This window comes from Sceloporus occidentalis, unplaced genomic scaffold (assembly GCF_023333645.1).
Source record: "Sceloporus occidentalis isolate IW3139 unplaced genomic scaffold, rSceOcc1.0.p SCAF_310, whole genome shotgun sequence".
In the NCBI taxonomy this organism is placed as follows: Eukaryota; Metazoa; Chordata; class Lepidosauria; order Squamata; family Phrynosomatidae; genus Sceloporus; species Sceloporus occidentalis.
Genome location: NW_028317290.1, coordinates 195,828 through 214,226, shown reverse-complemented (window position 1 = coordinate 214,226; position 18,399 = coordinate 195,828). Strand labels below are relative to the sequence as shown.

The 18,399-nt window shown below is 41.9% G+C and overlaps 1 protein-coding gene across 1 annotated transcript; it reads left to right on the top strand.

Moving 5' to 3' along the window:
* The first annotated feature begins 951 nt into the window (after nucleotides 1-951).
* On the top strand, nucleotides 952-15,445 carry LOC149274924 (prostaglandin reductase 1-like). Its single transcript, XM_089505096.1, has 6 exons — nucleotides 952-962; nucleotides 2,513-2,572; nucleotides 3,360-3,527; nucleotides 4,308-4,425; nucleotides 13,489-13,644; nucleotides 15,377-15,445. Exons 1-6 carry the CDS (start codon nucleotides 952-954, stop codon nucleotides 15,443-15,445), a joined length of 582 nt encoding a protein of 193 aa, XP_089361222.1.
* The last annotated feature ends 2,954 nt before the right edge of the window (nucleotides 15,446-18,399 follow it).

The following is an 18,399-nucleotide window of genomic DNA, read 5'->3' as shown; positions in this document are numbered from 1 at the left end:
GGTGTTCCCGAGACTGATTGCCCTAGAGTACTGTGCTTAGGACCCCTAAAAGTGACATGTATGGCCCTCCTGCTACAGGGTTTGTCTTAATATATATAAACCCACATATATAAACCCATATACATATAGTGCAACAATGTTTAAGTATGGATTTATAGGTGACCATATAAATAGCTTCTGGCCATAGGGAAACCCCACAAGAGACCAGGATCACCACAGGCACAGTATCAGCCAAATCAATGGCTCAAAATGACAACCAGACCAAAGTGGCTGGGTTAAAAAGGTATAACAAGTTTTATTCCCAAAACAACAATCCACATCTTACATTTACAACAAATGAAGACATGCTCCAGAGGGAAGAACCTGGCCTTACGCTGCCGATAGCACCGTGTACTTCCAGCCTCCAGCCGTGTGGTACAGTGTCCCACAAGACTTCTGGTTAATGTTTACTTCCTGGTGCACTACACATTTCGCCCAATGGGCTTCCTCAGGTGCTTAAACCCTGCCCCTTCAACAGTCCTTATATATAGTCCAATTAAGAAAATGACTTTTCTCTACTGTCTAGATTGCATAATCTCCCATCAATTGTCCAAGTTGCTACCCTTGTGACCATGAGTGTTACGCCCCTGGTTCCCAGGCTGCCATTATCATTAGTAATGGTCCTGATTATTTATGCATCCACATTGGTACATGTATCTGTGATCAGGTATTAACTATTGTATTTGTTAGAGGAATTAATCTACGCGGGAAATAGTTTTATGCTTCGAGAACTTTTTCAAAAAGTCTAAACTCAACCATTTAATGTTTGCGCTGAAAATCATAATTTATTTCTCAGAAGTCCATAAATTGTTTTCAAAAAAAAGATTTTTTCTAAAGGCAAGCATTGTAGTACTTCTGCAGGTTTTTGAAGTTTAATATTAGGCTTTTCCATGTTTTCTTTGTGTGCGAAACATGGATTCCATGTAGGGACAGACATGGCAACTAGTGACGCATTCCATTCTGAACCTCTTTTAATCCTTTGAAGAAGCACCTTGCGTTTGGGTATTTCAGAAGTTCAACGGACTTATCAATTTCTGACCGTTCAGACAAGTTTGACATAAAGTAAGAAAGCAAAATCTTCATAGTCATCTACATGTTTTGACCATGAATCCGTATAATGTATCAAGGCATTAAAAACAGGCTGTTTACATTCCAGCTGTTTCTCGTTCTGTCAAGTTAGGAGTCACAAAATCTTCCTCATACCTTGCAACAAGCTTTTTCTTAAAGGGACAGTACATGTTCCCTGACACCTCTAACTAAAGAAGAATGCATGGTAGAGCACTCAGTGAGCAGTAGCATGTTCTAGTGAGCCAAGGCCTATGGTGGCAGAACTTGGTGGGCTGTTAACCCCCACTGGTTACTCTTTACTACACTTCACATGGGATGGTGAATGTTTACACAATCCTTTTGGTTAACTGGTTGTTAGTTACTAATTCATTACATTTCTTTTCCAAGTATTCTACATGGGGACTTTCTTAGTGTTAGCATATGAGGGCATTCGCACCTCAGATGGGTCTGGTCGGTCAAGTAAATACATAACTCATTTGGCCACTCAGCTTTTTAGTGAATAGACCTCTTTGCCATTTTGTCTTACTTTCCATTTTAATATATTTATTAGACTTGTGCATTCGTCTTCGGGCAAACATGAAAACGCACACAAAGAGTGCGTTTTCGTGTTCGTTCCGAAGACACGCCGAAGAGAAGACAGCGGCGGTAAAACGTAGGCGAAGACACAACAGACGAAGACCAACAGAGTCGCTCGTACAGACTTTAAAAAGTTAACCCCTAATGAAGCAACTTGTCCGGCAGATCCCACTGGTCTCCCTGTTCTATCATTTATTAACTGATAGAACAGGGAGACCAGTGGGATCTGCCGGGTAAGTTGCAGCACCAGGAGCCTAAAAGTCTGTACGAGCGACCAACAGAGTCGCTCGTACAGACTTTAAAAAGTTAATGAAGCAACTTGTCCGGCAGATCCCACTGGTCTCCCTGTTCTATCAGTTAATAAATGATAGAACAGGGAGACCAATGGTATCTGCCGGACAAGTTACGGCACCACGGGGTTAACGCGTACCGCAGCAGCTCTGGCACAGGAGTTTAACAGTCTGTACGAGCGACCCTATTGGTCGCCAGGAGGGGGCTTGTCTACCATCAACCATTTGCAGACGAGCCCCCTGCTGACGACCAATAGAGTTGATCATACGGACATTTAAACTCCTGGCGCCAGAGCTGCTGCGGTACGCGTTAACCCCGTATTAACCCCTTAACCGAAAAAAACGAAGAAAAACCGAACACGAAGAATGTCCACGAATATTCGCCCGAAGAGAAGACGGGAACAGGCGAATATTCGCGGAATACGAAGATTTTTTTTTTCCCCGAAGACGAACACGAAGAGCCCCCTGGTGCCCAAGTCTAATATTTATACTGTTTTTAATATGTGTGTTTAACTTTTCTGAGTTTTCTTTTCTACCAGGCCATACAGCAAACTAAAGTTGAAGGATGGTGATGTTATGATGGGATCACAAGTTGCCAGGTAAATTTCAAGCGAATTAGTGTCTTTAATAAAACAACTGCATTATATTTCTTTCACTTAATTGTACATTCCTTATTTGTAATATAGCTAAGGTCAGAGGCGAGCCTAGGGGTAGTGACATCTTGGTGCTGCATTTGTTTGGATCCCCCGTAACGTAAACACACACTAATACTAACGGACAAACCTGCTCTAACACCCACTCACCCTAACGTTTCCGCACACAGTACGTGCACAAGTCTACATCCTCTTCCTCGAACCAATAAGTCGAGGCTTATCCCTGACATTCTAACACACATACATTTACTCGGACCAGTTACTAACACTATACACCAACACACCAAATACTGCATATAACCAGACTCTCCCACTCTCCAAACATCATTATAGCTTGTCATAATATTGCATTAGATTAGAACGCTGTCACGTATATTTTGTTCTACCAGAAAATTGTCAATGTTATTATAAACATTAAACCTCTTGTGGTGCATTTAAAAACAAATCTTATGGCAATTAATAGATTATTGAAAATCCATCTTAAAGGGTGGTGCAAAAGGCTGTTTGTATTTAATATCCACATAACTGTTAATAACTGTATAATTCGTTAATGTTAAAATAATCCAGGCTCTGCTATGGAGAATCCCTATGTAGAGGTGGAACATCACTGATGCCAAGCTGTGATAGTCCCTATTACCCAGTTTCTTGATCTTCTATAAATATGGCCATATGAATTTTATTGCTTTCGCTGCATTAATTGATTTTGCTGACCATGTTTTCTCCTTGTTTTCAGGGTTATTGAAAGTAAAAATCCTGACTTCCCTGTAGGTGGCTATTTTGTTGCATATGCTGGGTGGACAACTCGTTTCATATCAGATGGTAAAGGGCTTCGTGCACTGCCTTCTAACTGGCCAGAGAATCTTCCCAAGTCATTGGCGCTGGGAGTACTAGGCATGCCTGGGTAAATTCCAATAGCAACTCTCATTAGTCCATAGTCCAGCATAAATTACAATCATAAATTAATCATAACCTGTTGACTGCAAGGTCAAAGTGCCAACCACATATCTGCTAAAAGCGATAACAGAAAAATGGGCCTGCAGCATTCTATTGCCTATACACAGAAGGCTTGTGTTTTTAAGTGAGGCTTTTAGACTTATATATGAGGCTTAGTTTGGGAGAATACTGTGATGTCAGTGGCTGACTGACAGCTTCTCTATATGTAAATTAAAGATTAGAAAAGTCTGATCTCTGCATGCATCTATCAATGTGATGTCAGCAGTGCCCCAATTCCCAATGTCAAAACTTCCTTCCTTCCCAAAATAAATGAATAAAAAAACACATTCTGGCACTTACATTTATATAAGTAATATTGTTTAAATAAAAATTACCTTATATGCTTTTATGGACAACAGTCACAAGTCATTGGCACAGGGCCCTCAGCTTGAGTTATAATGATGAGTTATAACCCTCAACACTTTTGTGTGGGCTAGGGGTGGAAATCAATGGCATATTTGTGTGAATGTGTATTTTCTTACTATATACCTGACTTTGGATATGCCACAATGTGCATTATCACCTGCATGGGCTGTGCGTGCAGTCTATCTGCTTAGGTTACCCAAACAGGGAAAAGGCTAAAAATAATTTAAAATATTAAATCCAGACCATCTAATATATTAAATAATTTTCACATAACAATATGGAGGAATCTACCATTTTTTATGTTTTCTTATATTCTCCATAGAATGACAGCTTATATTGGCCTGTTAGAAATATGCAAGCCAAAACACGGGGAAGTTGTCCTTGTCAACTGTGCAGCTGGAGCTGTTGGCTCTGTAGTTGGACAGATTGACAAAATCAAGGTACGTAAACTAAGAGCAACTGACTAGGTTGTGACCACTATGATTTCTATGCATTTGCCATTAGATATCCATGATCATGAGCAGTGGATGGAAAAGTGGGGGTGCACAGAGACCTGACAAGTTTCTCTGAGATAACGCCTAACACTCAATAGTAAATACTAGACTTGGGCACCAGGGGGCTCTTCGTGTTCGTCTTCGTGCTCGTCTTCGGGGGGAAAAAAACCTTCGTATTCCGCGAATATTCGCCCGTTCCTGTCTTCTCTTCGGGCGTATATTCGCGGACATTCTTCGTGCTCGTTTAATCTTCGTTTCCTTCCCGGTTGCCTAGCAGGGGTTAATACGGGGTTAACAACACATCGGAGCAGCAGCAGCTGCCGTGAAGGAACGTGTGTGCAACTCTATTGGTCGTTTCGGCAGGGGGCTGGTCTGGCATCAACAAGTGAATTGCAGAACGCACTTCATTCGTTGATGGCAGGCCAGCCCCCTGCCGAAACGACCAATAGAGTTGCACACACGTACTGAGGTGTACTGTACACAAAATGACCTAGAGACAAATGCTCCAAGGAACTTGGCCTCCGTTTATCATACACAGTCACACATCCATAGATGTTTAATAAAAGAATAGGGATTATTTTAAATTTTTAAATTGATTTTGGACCACTTGTAATACATGCCTAACATTTGCTACCTATTCACAATGGCATACTTTGCAACAACCCAACTTTTACTGGACAGGACTGGAAAAAAGCAGGACTGTCCACCAAAATCTTAGGTGTGTTGGCAGGTATGCGGATGGAAAAATGTTGGACAAGAACTAAAAAATAGCTTAGGGTTAATGTACGGTTATGTTTAAGATTAGTAGCAGTGCACTGGTTTGGTTAAAGATGTATTATGTCTAAATAATAATTTAATTTTAATTTTAAGGGGTTTTAAAAAATTAAGGGGTTTATTTAAATGTATTTTAAAGTTAGATTTATTATTTAGTACTTTATTATATTTATTTAATGTTTATACTAGTGCTACCTACCGAGCTATAACTACCAACGTGTATTTTGCATACCTAGATAGCTAAATTAGATGGGACAGGACTGGAAAAAAGCAGGACTGTCCCTGAAAAAGTTGGGTCTGTTGGCAGGTATGTGGATGGAAAAATGTTATAGTATGAAGTGTGAGTTATAGCGTTAATGCTAGTGAGTGTAGAAGTGAAGGCCAGGACAAATAACAAGAGGAAAGGTCCTTGTGATTTGTGCATTGTACGTGTATGTGTTATGTGTGTTATGTGTGTTGTCACTGTGTGTTATATGTGTTATGTATTATGTCACTGTGTTATTTGTGTTATTGTGTGTGTTATGTTTGGTTGGTTGGTTGTGTATCAGAAGGAAAATAATGAAATGGAAATGGAAAAGGCGAATGAGTGGGCAATTGGCGACCCACTCACCTGTTTCACCCCAGGGCAAAGCACCCAAACACTGTCAGTCTTAGACGTTTGGCAGCAGACCTCCAGAGCTCAGACACTAGGCCCTAGCGTAAGCTGGCCACTCCGGCGGAGGTAGCAGGCGTTGCCACACCGCAAACAGACGCAGCCAGGGGGGAGAAACTGCCCTTACCATTAGGGACATTTTGGGCATGACTCTAGCCAGGAAGCAAACTGGCACGGAAGAGATGCTGGCACCACCACCACCAGCAGCAGCAGTGAAAAATGGGAAAGGCGAATGAGTGGGCAATTGGCGACCCACTCACCTGTTTCACCCCAGGGCAAAGCACCCAAACACTGTTAGTCTTAGACGTTTGGCAGCAGACTTCCAGAGCTCAGACACTAGGCCCTAGCGTAAGCTGGCCACTCCGGCGGAGGTAGCAGGCGTTGCCACACCGCAAACAGATGCAGCCAGGGGGGAGAAACTGCCCTCACCATTAGGGACATTTTGGGCATGACTCTAGCCAGGAAGCGAACTGGCATTGAAGAGATGCTGGCACCACCAGCAGCAGCAGCAGAATTGGGAAAGGCGAATGAGTGGGCAATTGGCAACCCACTCACCTGTTTCACCCCAGGGCAAAGCATCCAAACACTGTCAGTCCTTGGCGTTTGGGAGCGGACTTCCAGAACTCAGACACAAGGCCCTAGCGTAAGCTGGCTACACTGGCGGAGGTAGCAGGCGTTGCCACTCCGCAGCAAGTGCAACCAGGGGGGAGAAACTGCCCTTACCATTAGGGACATTTGAGGCATGACACTAGCCAGGAAGCGAACTGGCATTGAAGAGACGCTGGCACCACCAGCAGCAGCAGCAGAATTGGGAAAGGCGAATGAGTGGGCAATTGGCGACCCACTCACCTGTTTCACCCCAGGGCAAAGCATCCAAACACTGTCAGTCCTTGGCGTTTGGGAGCGGACTTCCAGAACTCAGACACAAGGCCCTAGCGTAAGCTGGCTACACCGGCAGAGGTAGCAGGCGTTGCCACACCGCAAACAGACGCAGCCAGGGGGGAGAAACTACCCTCTCCATTAGGGACATTTAAGGCATGACACTAGCCAGGAAGCGAACTGGCAGAGAAGAGACGCTGGCACCACCACCACCACCAGCAGCAGCATTGGAAAAGGCGAATGAGTGGGCAATTGACGACCCGCTCACCTGTTTCACCCCAGGGCAAAGCATCCGAAGACTGTCAGTCCTTGACGTTTGGGAGCGGACTTCCAGAACTCAGACACTAGGCCCTAGCGTAAATTGGCTACACCGGCGGAGGTAGCAGGCATTGCCACACCGCAGCAAGTGCAACCAGGGGGGGAAACTACCCTCTCCATTAGGGACATTTGAGGCATGATTTCAGCCAGGAAGCGAACTGGCAAAAGATAGTGGCACCACCACCAGCAGCAGCGTTGGAAACGGAAAAAGGTGAATGAGTGGGCAATTGACGACCCGCTCACCTGTTTCACCCCAGGGCAAAGCATGAAAGTCTGTCAGTCCATGGCGTTTGGGAGCGGACTTCCAGAACTCAGACACTAGGCCCTAGCGTAAATTGGCTACACCGGCGGAGGTAGCAGACGTTGCCACACCACAAACACGTGCAACCAGGGGGAGAAACTACCTTAAACATTACAGAGAAAAAAAATTAACTTTCCAAGCTAAGAGCTGGGTAACCCAACTTGGGCAGATTGAATTTAAGAAAGGCAATCTGCTCCATCAGATGAGGTGCCATGCGTGAGCGCTGTGGACTCAGTATGTTTCCAGTCATAGAAAACACGCGCTCACTTTGAACAGTGGTTGGCGGACATGATAGTAGCTGCTGCGCAACCCATGAGAGTGCAGGCCACACACTCTTCTTTTCATCCCAGTAGCTAAGAGGATCAACATTAGGCGCAGAAGGAACTTCACAGAGGTAAAGTTTGACCATTTCAGCAGCACTACTCTCCTTTCTGCTGCTAGCTCTGTCAGATGGTCCAACTATACTCCCAAGTGCCTCTTCCCAAAACGCAGCTGCTCCACTCAGCTGTGTTGTGCTGCTTGTGGCACTGCTGCTGATGCTGCTGCTAGGAGTAGCAGACCACATCATCTCTTCCTCCTCCTGCACCTCTCCCTCCTCGGACAGCATTCCCATTTTACGCTGCCAGTCACGCACCTTGTTGACCAATTGCTCCCGGTAGCTACTGAGAACATTAAATTTCAAAGCTAGCTTTCCCTTAATTCTTGGATCGCAAAGGCACGCTAGCATTATTTCGGGACTCTCTTCCATTCGTTTGCGAAGGTGTACTTTTAGCAGATCCTTCAGCTTCCTGGCTATGGCTGCTACGTCAGGATGTAGAGTGCCACCTTGAACAGCCTCACGGTTTCCAAGGAACACATCCATCTTGCTGCCTAGATGGGAGAACACTGGGATTACCTGGGCCAGACTGGCAGTGTTTGATCTTAAATTTTCTGTGGCATCCCTGAATGGTTTAAGGACTGCCACTAGCTGGGCGATCACTGTCGAATCCTCCCTATTCAATGGAGAGGTAATCCCAATATTGTGCTCTGAGGCAAGATTATGGATTGCCCTCTGCTGCTCCAAAATCCTCTCCAGCATGTCTAACGTGGAGTTCCACCGTGTACTGACATCCTGGCATAGGCAGTGTACGGGAAGACCTGACCTCTCTTGCTCTTCCCTCAAAAGTTGGCTAGCCTTAACACTATGGTGAAAGTGCCCAGCGATCTTTCTGCAGCGGGACAGAACTACTGCTGCCACATTAGTTCCTTCTGACATTGCTGCCTTCACTACAAGATGGATGATGTGGGCTGCACAGCGCACACCAACAATATGACCATCTCGCAGCGCTTTCACCATATTGGCACCTCCGTCAGTTACCACAAAACCAACTTCAACATTGGTGCCCGCCTCTGCTCCCACCCAAAGGCTAAACATTTTCCTCATTGCATGCAGAATATTTTGGGAAGTGTGCTTTTCATCCATCACTTCTGCATGGAGAAGGAAAGATCGGTAGCCTGCTGCAGCAGCTTCCTTAGACACACCGGGCTGCCACCAGTGTGCTGTCAAAGAAAGAAAGGCATGCTGGCCGCTAGGTGCACTCCACAAATCTGTAGTGAAATGAGCACACTGACCAGCAGCCTTGGAAAGCTCCTCTTTCACTGCTGCAACACAGGACCGATACAATGAGGGGACAATGTTCCTGCTGAAAGTGGAACGTGACGGAACTGTATATTGTGGAGCCACAGCCGCCATCAATTGTTTGAAAGGCTCCCCTTCGATCATAGAGAAGGATGCCCCTCCAACAGCAATGAACTGACCAATCAGTCGTGTTACTTTATTGGCCTGCTGTTTGGGCATTGACCTTTTGGATTGGAATGCCACAAATTGTTCCAGGGTGGGCTGGACATGCAGTGCTCCAACCTGCCTTGGTCTCTGGCTGCCAGCACTAGCTGCTGCTGCTGTTGCTGCTGCTGCTATTGGCTCAGAAGAAGAAGCTGTTGGGGTTTTTCCACGGCCACCAGCTATGCTGCCTGCACTAAGTTTTACTTCTGCATCTTTCCCCAATAGCACAGCGTTGTGTTGAGTGCTGAGGTGATGCTTCATGCTAGCACTGGTTAAATGGCCAGACACTTTCCCTTTGCTTATTAGCTTCCCACAATGTTTGCACTTTCCATAGCGCCCTTCTTCAACATTTTCAAAGTGCTCCCAAATTGGGGCGCGCATAGCCTTGGAGTGTACCTTGGGTGCTGCTCCTACTGCTCGGGGTGGATGAACAGAGGCAGAACTAGTGGTGGTGGGACTGGTGGTAACAGTACTGGCCATAGTGGGACTGCTAAATGCTAGGTTTTGCTAGGTTTTGCTGCTGCTGCTGCTGCTGGTGGTGGTGGTGGTGATGGTGATGATCGTAGCAGAGAAGGTGGAGGCTCAGGGGAAAATTGTGCACTAGTCATTTGGACACTGCTCCCTGAGGAATCTGATTCCTGACCACTCATCTCCTCTACTTCCTCTGGCTCATAGTCTAGCTCTTCATTAGCCAGATCAAATGGAATTCCTGCTAGGCTGGAGCTAAGACTGATATCGTCGTGAGACTCGTGACTAGTAGTAGTGCGAGCAGGAAGAATAGACTCTGCACTTGGCCTCTCAGTCTCAGGCTCCTCTGCTACCTCGCTAGGTGAAGTCCCACTATGTGTAGCCCTCTCTCTAACTGTCTTTACAAAAATTTTGTAAGGACTTGGTGGCTTGCTAGAGGTACTAGGAGGACATGGCGTGGCGGTACCAGTGGGAACAGTAGGCGCAGCACTAGTGGTGGTAGAGGCGGTGGGGGTGGTTTTCCCTACAAAGGAATGAGATCGCTTTTGTTTGGGACCCCTCTGAGTCTTGCTGCTAATTTGGCTCTGCTTGGTACCTTGCATGCTGCTTGTGGATGGGGAAGATGCTGCTTGGGGCAAAAGGCACTTATTTTTAGTCACTGGGCTGGTACTACTTGTGCTACCCTTTAACTTTGAACGTGCTTCTGGTGCTTTAGGCTTTCCGTAAAAAACCATAGAGCTTGTGGGCCTAGCCGCACTACTACTGCCTGCTTTTGGTGCCTTTCCTTTACTTGATGATCCTTCAAGCAATGCTTCCCCAAATGATAAGCGAGAGCTTGGCCTACTTGGCCGACTAGACTGACGCAAAGACTGCATCTTAGAACTGGTGGTGGTGGTGGTGGTGGTGGTGGTAGATGGAGCTTGTCCCTCCTTAGTCCCAAAAGGAGGATCCATTTCAAATTTTGTGTTGTGTGTGTAGTGTAGTGTAGTGTTTAAAAAACTATAAAAAAATAAAAAAAAAAGAAATAAAAGAAAGGAAAAATGAATTAAAGACAAAAAAATTAGAGGAAGTTCTCTTCAGTGCTACTGCTTAAAAAGTAAAACTATGCACTACTGCACTGTGCTGTTGTGTGCAATCTGGCAAAGTGCTAAAGTTATTTAAATTATTAACTATTTAATAACTAGCAGTATTTTATTTTTAATTTGAATTTACACAGGCCTAAGAGCTTAGCCTACTACTATGCTAGCCTAAAGCTATATTTCCTTACTATAAGTCTACCTCTAGGCAGACGCTCTCAAACCCACTAAGCTAAAGTGAGGTTAAATCAGATTCAGTATGATTTATTAATTAATATTAAGTTATATAATATTAATAGATTAGAAATAATTTACTTATATATTATGTATTATAGATAGAAGAATATAGATTATGAATTAGAAATTAGAATTACTTATATTATAGATTATGAATTAGAATTTATATTGTTATATATTATTTATAATATATTATAGATTAAGATTAAAGAAGATTAGAATTATTTTAGTACTACAGCTAGTAGCTTGAAGCTTTGCTTAGTACAGCTCGTCACAGTCAATTTTTCTTGAGAAGAATTAGAAATAAAATAAAATGTCACAGCAAAACAGTTAGCTTCACTGCTTGCTGAACAAAAACACACAGCACTTATGCGGCTGCACTCACTAGCCCAACAAGTTCACTTCACTGATGGACTGAGGTGAGCAAAACAAATGAAATAAAATGAAAGATTATTAATTAAGAAAAATTGACTTGGTCTCTTGCTGTTGCTAAAACAAAGCACAAAGTATAGAGCTGCAGCACCAGTACTAATAAGATTAGCTGAACTATACGCTAGTAGTAATTAATTAATATTATTACTTTTATTTATAGCTAATTTAATTAACTATTAAGATAAGAAAGAATTATAGAATTATTGATATTACTGATTTTAGATTAGACACTAGTAGATGTCTTGAATGTCTACAGTACACTCTACACTAGTATACTATTACTAACTATAACTGACAAATATATATATAATTTTATAATGAATTCAATTATTAATTATATTAATTAATATTACTGATTTTAAATTAGACACTAGTAGATGAATGTCTACAGTACACTCTACACTAGTATACTATAGTATATATATATATGACTGACAAATATATATATAATATTATAATGAACTATTAAATTATAGACTCTATTAAATTATTATTTATAAATTCTATTTAATTTATTTAAGCAGGACAGGCAGTAGGCACTAGTGCCAGCCCAGGGCAAGGGCACCCCAGTGCCACTGAGACACTGGGTGCACTGTCAACTCAACAGCACTTACACTACAGTTGATGACAAATTAAATAAAAAAAAATTAAATTAATCAAATTATTATTAATTATATTAAGTAGCACTGAAGTGAGGATGAAGTACACTGTGAGAAATGGCAGGTTAAGGCTTACCAGTCTCACACAGAACAGAACAATCTCTCTGTAACGCTCGGATGCAGCACAGCAGTGTTGCCAAAGCAGTCACAGCGAAAAATGAATGGATCTCTCAGGCAAGCTCTGGTCTTATAAAGGCGCCTTCAGAATTCAAAAAACAGCAGCACAGGCATTGGACGAGACCCTTAGCGTGACGTCACAAGAGTGAGCTGATTGGACAGACGAGATCAGCTCACTCCTGTTTGAAATTTTGGCGGCTGCGCGGCAAAAACGAAGACGATCACGAAGAATCTTCGATTCTTCGTGGTTGTGAGTCTTCGTCTACTCCTACGTTTTGCCGGCACTGTATTCTCTTCGGCGTGTCTTCGGAACGAAAAAAAAAACGGCCTCTTCGTGCTCGTTTTCATGTTCGCCCGAAGACGAATGCGCAAGTCTAGTAAATACTATGAGATGTGTTTTCCTTTGGAGTTGGCCTAGGGCCACTTCTTCAATCTCTACCCCTGCAGAAGGCATCCCAAATACAATAAAAGGGCCTGTGCGTAGGCATATGATGTCATAACGCTGTGCACCACATCGTAAAGGCGAGCATCGTCTTTTAATGAAGTCTATGGGGGCTGGGCTGAGCTGACACAACATCCATAATGTTGGTTAGCAAGATCTACTTTCACTGAGGAGCTAGATCATCTGAGAGGATGGTCTGCTCCCTAGTTTTGTACCAGAGGTACTGTTGTCTCCCTGAACTTGCTGCCCTAGACCTAGTCGCCCTAAGCCAGGATACATCACTACTGTGAGATGACCAAGTCCTTAGTGAATTCACTCTCTTTTTGTCTGTGGGCACTATGCTTCACTAAGGGAATATAAACTCATATCTATCATATAATTTGGTAATAGCATGTTATTATAAAATATTTTTATAGCGGACATTTTCTATGGAATTCCACATTTTTGTTAACTTTGCTTAGCAAATGCTTGATTGTAATCCAATGTGTTATATACAATGAACACTTTGTTGGTTTTGTTGTTAATATGACAATAATCATCCCAATCTTACATGATTTTCTGGCTGATGCACAAAACGGCAAAGTAAATCATAATGGTCAAGAACGTATTGTTGATAAGAGAACTCGCATACCTCTGATAGCATTGAGTCAGCTGCAATCGTGCCCTGTGATTTGTGGTTTGATAACCAGGACAACTAACTTTTATTAGGTAGAAAAGTATTACATGAAGTCTTAAAACTATGTTGCGGTGAACAACCTTTAAATTAAATTTCCAATGTTGAATAAAGCCATTTTTGCTTGTGCTAATTTGAACTACTTGTATTCCTGCTCAGGGCTGTAAGGCAGTTGGATCTGCTGGCTCAGATGACAAAATTGCCTATCTAAAGGAAATTGGTTTTGATGAAGCCTTTAACTACAAGACAGTGAGCTCTTTGGAGGAAGCTCTGAAACAAGCATCTCCAGAGGGATTTGATTGTTATTTTGAGAATGTAAGTTTATATTTTTGAAACATTTTAAACAGTGCCTTAATCTCCAACATTATAGGTTTGCAAATCAGGAAGGGCAGGGGTCAGTGACAAAAAAACCCTGTTATTGGGAAAAGTACTGGAGGCCTCTGGAAGGGACTGGTACAGTTACAAATGCTACCATGTAATAAGTTTACACGCACTGGGTGAATGCATTCGCACTGTGTGGGCTCCCATTGACTCCTGCGGGACATTTTCCTGCACCATCCTTATTGGGGATGTCCTAGCTTCTACTATTATGTCGTAATGACCATTCAAAAATATTCTTAATATAAAAGGAGGTTTAACATAAAATCCCTTTTTAAAGAACATGGGGCATGTCAGTAGAGATACTGCACTTCATATGCTTTTGTGTAATTACTGCCAATTGACATTTCTATACAAAAATATTTGGTTTTAGAAAACTTTATTTTCAATATATCCTTTATTCATATGCATTAACATTCATACACATTCATATGTCCTTCATTTTTATATGAACTATTGTAAAAGTGTTAAGGTGAATTGACAAAAGCATTGCCATCACTTATCTGTGATGGGTTAACACTACGGTTGAATGAGTTCTGTTTAAATACTACAAAACTTTGAGCTTCTAAATAGAATGGATCTTGTATTTGTGCCCCCAAATTATGTGTTTTCTTTGTTCCATTAGAAAATCAGCCGTTTCCAGTTACATCGTTTCCAGTTAATCGTTATTTACAACATTAACCCCTTCTGCACTGGATTTCTGATCCATTTAATATATATATATATATATATATATATAGATATATATATACTTTTCTTTCAAAAACAAGAACATTTCTAAGCAACCCCAAACTTTTGAACAGTATAGTATATATACTGTGTGTATATATATATATATATATATATATATATATATATATATATATATATATATATATATATATATATATATATATATATATATATTGTGACAGTGTAAATTCCAGGGAGATGCTTAGTGTGGCATTTCGGTACAGGTGCTATCCAGATCATAAATATGGGTCCCTGGGGTGGAGCAATTGGAGAGCAGGGTGGGCCAATGCTCCGTCCCCATTCTGTGGAAAATCCATGCCGGCTTTTCCAGGAGGTTAGAAGTCTGCAGGATCCGGTCCGGGATTCCTATGGAGCCGGCATCAGGCACAGGTGCTGGACATTAAAAACCCCTGGAGCCTGATAATCAGAGAGACTGTTGGGGGAAGAGGAAGTTCCCTGCGCTCCCAGGGCAAGGAGAGGCCTTGAACAAGAAGACCATCCCTGAGCCAAGTGAGGCAATACCTGCCTAGACATTTTGTGTGTTGTCTGGGGGAGGTTTTCCAGAGCCTGGCGTAGCTGGGTCCGGCTGGAAGGTTGAGGTAGTGGGTGATTAGGCTGGGCAGTCTGGACCAGCATAGTTCAGTTAGAGAGGGCTCCAATTGGGAGGTTTTCTTTTTATGATTTGGTTTTTGGGGGTTTAAGTGATTAAAATAAAGTGCTGTTTTGTTCAAAGCTGGTGTTCCCGACTCTGATTGTCCTAGAGGACTGTGCTTAGGACCCCTAAATGTGACATGTATGGCCATCATGCAACAGGGTTTGTCACAATATATATATATATATATATATATATATATATATATATATATATATATATATATATATAATATACGGTATATTGTTTTCTTAGCTCTCTGCCAACATAAACCTTCTGGTCCAGGGTAGCAGAACGTTGACTCCAATCCAGCTTCAGTCCCCTCTAGGTGGAGATCTAATCTCTGATAATTAGCCGCTGGCATTTTTACAATGGAATTTATACTGGAAAAAAATGTAAGGGGGGGGGAGGAGCGTAAAGGAATGATTCAAGGTGCTAACCTTATGCCATAAAATATATCATAAACCACCCAAGATCAAAGAGGAGAGCCAGAGAGTCCCGTGGGCTATAGAGGCAGAAGCATCTCTTTTTCAGGTAAATACACTCTGTAATTTACGTTCATTACATACAAGATTTACTGATCACGTATGTTGTTCAGGACCAGCCATGTTAGTCATATAAATGGAAAAAAAATTGTATAGGGGTCATAGCTTTCTTATTAGACTAACGTGTTTATTTTAGGATGTTCTCTTATCCACCACCCATTCCCATGGTATGAGTTTTGCTTTGAGGTTGATATTCTAGAACGCTCAATGCTATTTTTTATATATTTTAATTAAATATAATTTTGTTTGGTTACGGCAAAAAAATAGTGTAAAACACAAGGGTGGAAAAAATACTTAACACAATCTTTAGTATATGAAGGCTAAAGTATTGCTAAATAAAGTGTTAAGGTGACTAAACTATCCTTACACTACGCTTTTTGATGCTATTATAGCGCAATATTTTGTCTTATAAATATCTTAACAATATATTGATAATACACAATTATTGAATTTCATTTTTAATAATATTTATTATTATAATTATCTTATGTGGCACCATCATATTCCACAGTAATGTACTATAGGATATATATATATATATATATATATATATATATATATATGTGTGTTTTCTACTATGTTTTATATTATGTTTTGGTTGCTGTTTTACAGAATGGCTCTGGAAAACTCTGGAAGCGAAATGGTTGCAGACACAAACTCCGAAAAAGGAGTTTTTTTCTTTGTGGGCTGAAATATTAAATGCGAGAGAGAGAGAGAGAACCACAATTTAGGTAACATTCTAGAAAGCTGTTACAAAACATGACACAACAAAAGTTTTACCGAGAGGGTGGTTGATGCATGGCACAGCCTTCCAGATGAAGTAGTTGAGGCTTAACCAAGGATTGATTAATTTTAATATTAAGTTATACATACACTTGGGAACTAGCTTGGCACTCAAATACAACACTTCTGAATTAAGTCACCCATACTCAAGCAGGGGTATGTTTCATTAATGTTCGTGAGCTCAGCTGTTCTGAGAAAAGTTAAAAGGAGTGCTAATTCACATACAATAACACTTTCTATAAAAGTGTAAAATAATTGTCTTTCTGACTATGCTTGGCTTGCTGTGTGATTTTTAACTCAGGCATGCAGGGACTTCGATATTCTCTTTCTTTGTAAAAGGTCATGTTTGCGTATTACTCTTGAGTGGCAGTACGGGAAGAGGAAAATGACTACTTTTTTATGCCCTTGTTATAGCAGATTATACAAACAGGACCTATGAGATCATCATGGTGTCTATTGCAGGAAGTATTATGCTGGTATCTGTTGTTATCTTATTGCTGGCAATCATAAAAAAGGTATGTCATGTGGCATTGATAAAGATTCTGCAGAAGACCCAGACAGATAAGGGTGATTTTAAGGATGGGGGACCAGCTGATCCCCATAATTCTCTTATTTCTCATGATATGAGGTCAGGCACTGGCACCTTCTGTTTTTTTTCACTTGTAATTATATGTATGCCCTCAAGGGGTATTTGTACTTAAATGTAGCTATGTCTTTAGTTTTGCCCTGATCTTATACATATTTGGGAGGGACACATAACCTACCTCCTCATCCTTGTACTGAGTGTAATCTTGGAGTACCAGGACATGACTTCACATAATAACACCTCCAGAGGTCACACAGGTTGGCCAAAGGGGTATTAGGGAGGTCTGTGCCTGCTGTGATGTCCAACACACAGGAAAGCCTAGATCTAGATTTTACTTTGCAGTCTTATTTAGTGAGTGCTGATGTTAGTGTGATAAGGCTGTCAAGCGAGCATTGAGATTGTTCTTAATGTGTTTTAACACAGCCCAGCAGTTGAAAGGGTGATAGTAGGGTATTATGTCAAAGTTGATACTTTATTGGGCCAACATACAAAACAATGTAAAGTTACAAAGGTTTTCAGAAAGTCATGGGTCTCTTCTTCAGATGGAATATTTTCTGTGAATATCACTTGTTTAAGTGGTTCTTTGTCCTTCGCACAGGCGTTGGGGTGGCTGTGACTCCTCTTACAAACAGTACGCAGAAGAAACAGGAGTCTCAAGTGTCAACGTGAATCGGAACACACATGACAACATCTCCACAACTGACTTCAAAGGCCCGTTACATATTTGTTACAGAGAAGGATAAACCACGCCCGGAGAGTCCCATCAGTGGGGTGAAGCTATCTAGAGATGCTCTTTTCTATATTTCTCTGATAACCTGTGTGACGGACTCGTCCCTTCAGTCACACCGCTGTGGATATTTATATTCCCCTGGAACCCAGTTTCTATTTTATACCCCTTTTTCCTGGTGCCCCGACCCAGAAGCTGCCCTCTGCCACCCACACCGCCAGGCCCAGTACCAGGACATACAGGTTTTACTTTTGGAGCTGCTGGGCGGCTAGAATAGCCTCCTGCCCCACAATGTATACCAGACAGGATTATCTCCACAGGGTGTCCAGCCAGGGCTCCAGCCTGACTGTCGGTGGAAAATATCAGAGGTGGGGGTCTGTTTGAGGCTAATCCCTTTATCTCCCATATTGTTCCTGGGAGACCTGAAAACCCGTTCAAGGCCCCACAATAAAATAATATCTCCATTTGTCAGGCCTTTGTATCTGTAACCAATGTGATGAAAACAAAGAATACATTTCTCATAATGGGATTCAGATTGAATTAATTGATTTTTATTTATGTATATTTTGAAGAAGCCAGGCGTTGTATCTTTATAACAATATCAACATTTTGTCAGTTCCATGGTACAGTTGTGTCTATGTTAAGTATCTATTGTGTATTTAAAATA

What these genes read in the sequence shown, in the direction of transcription:
- LOC149274924 (XM_089505096.1), top strand. An exon ending in ATGGGATCACAAGTTGCCAG is followed by an intron (nt 2,573 to 3,359) that starts GTAAATTTCAAG and finishes CCTTGTTTTCAG; the next exon opens with GGTTATTGAAAGTAAAAATC. An exon ending in TTGATTGTTATTTTGAGAAT is followed by an intron (nt 13,645 to 15,376) that starts GTAAGTTTATAT and finishes CTTCTGGTCCAG; the next exon opens with GGTAGCAGAACGTTGACTCC.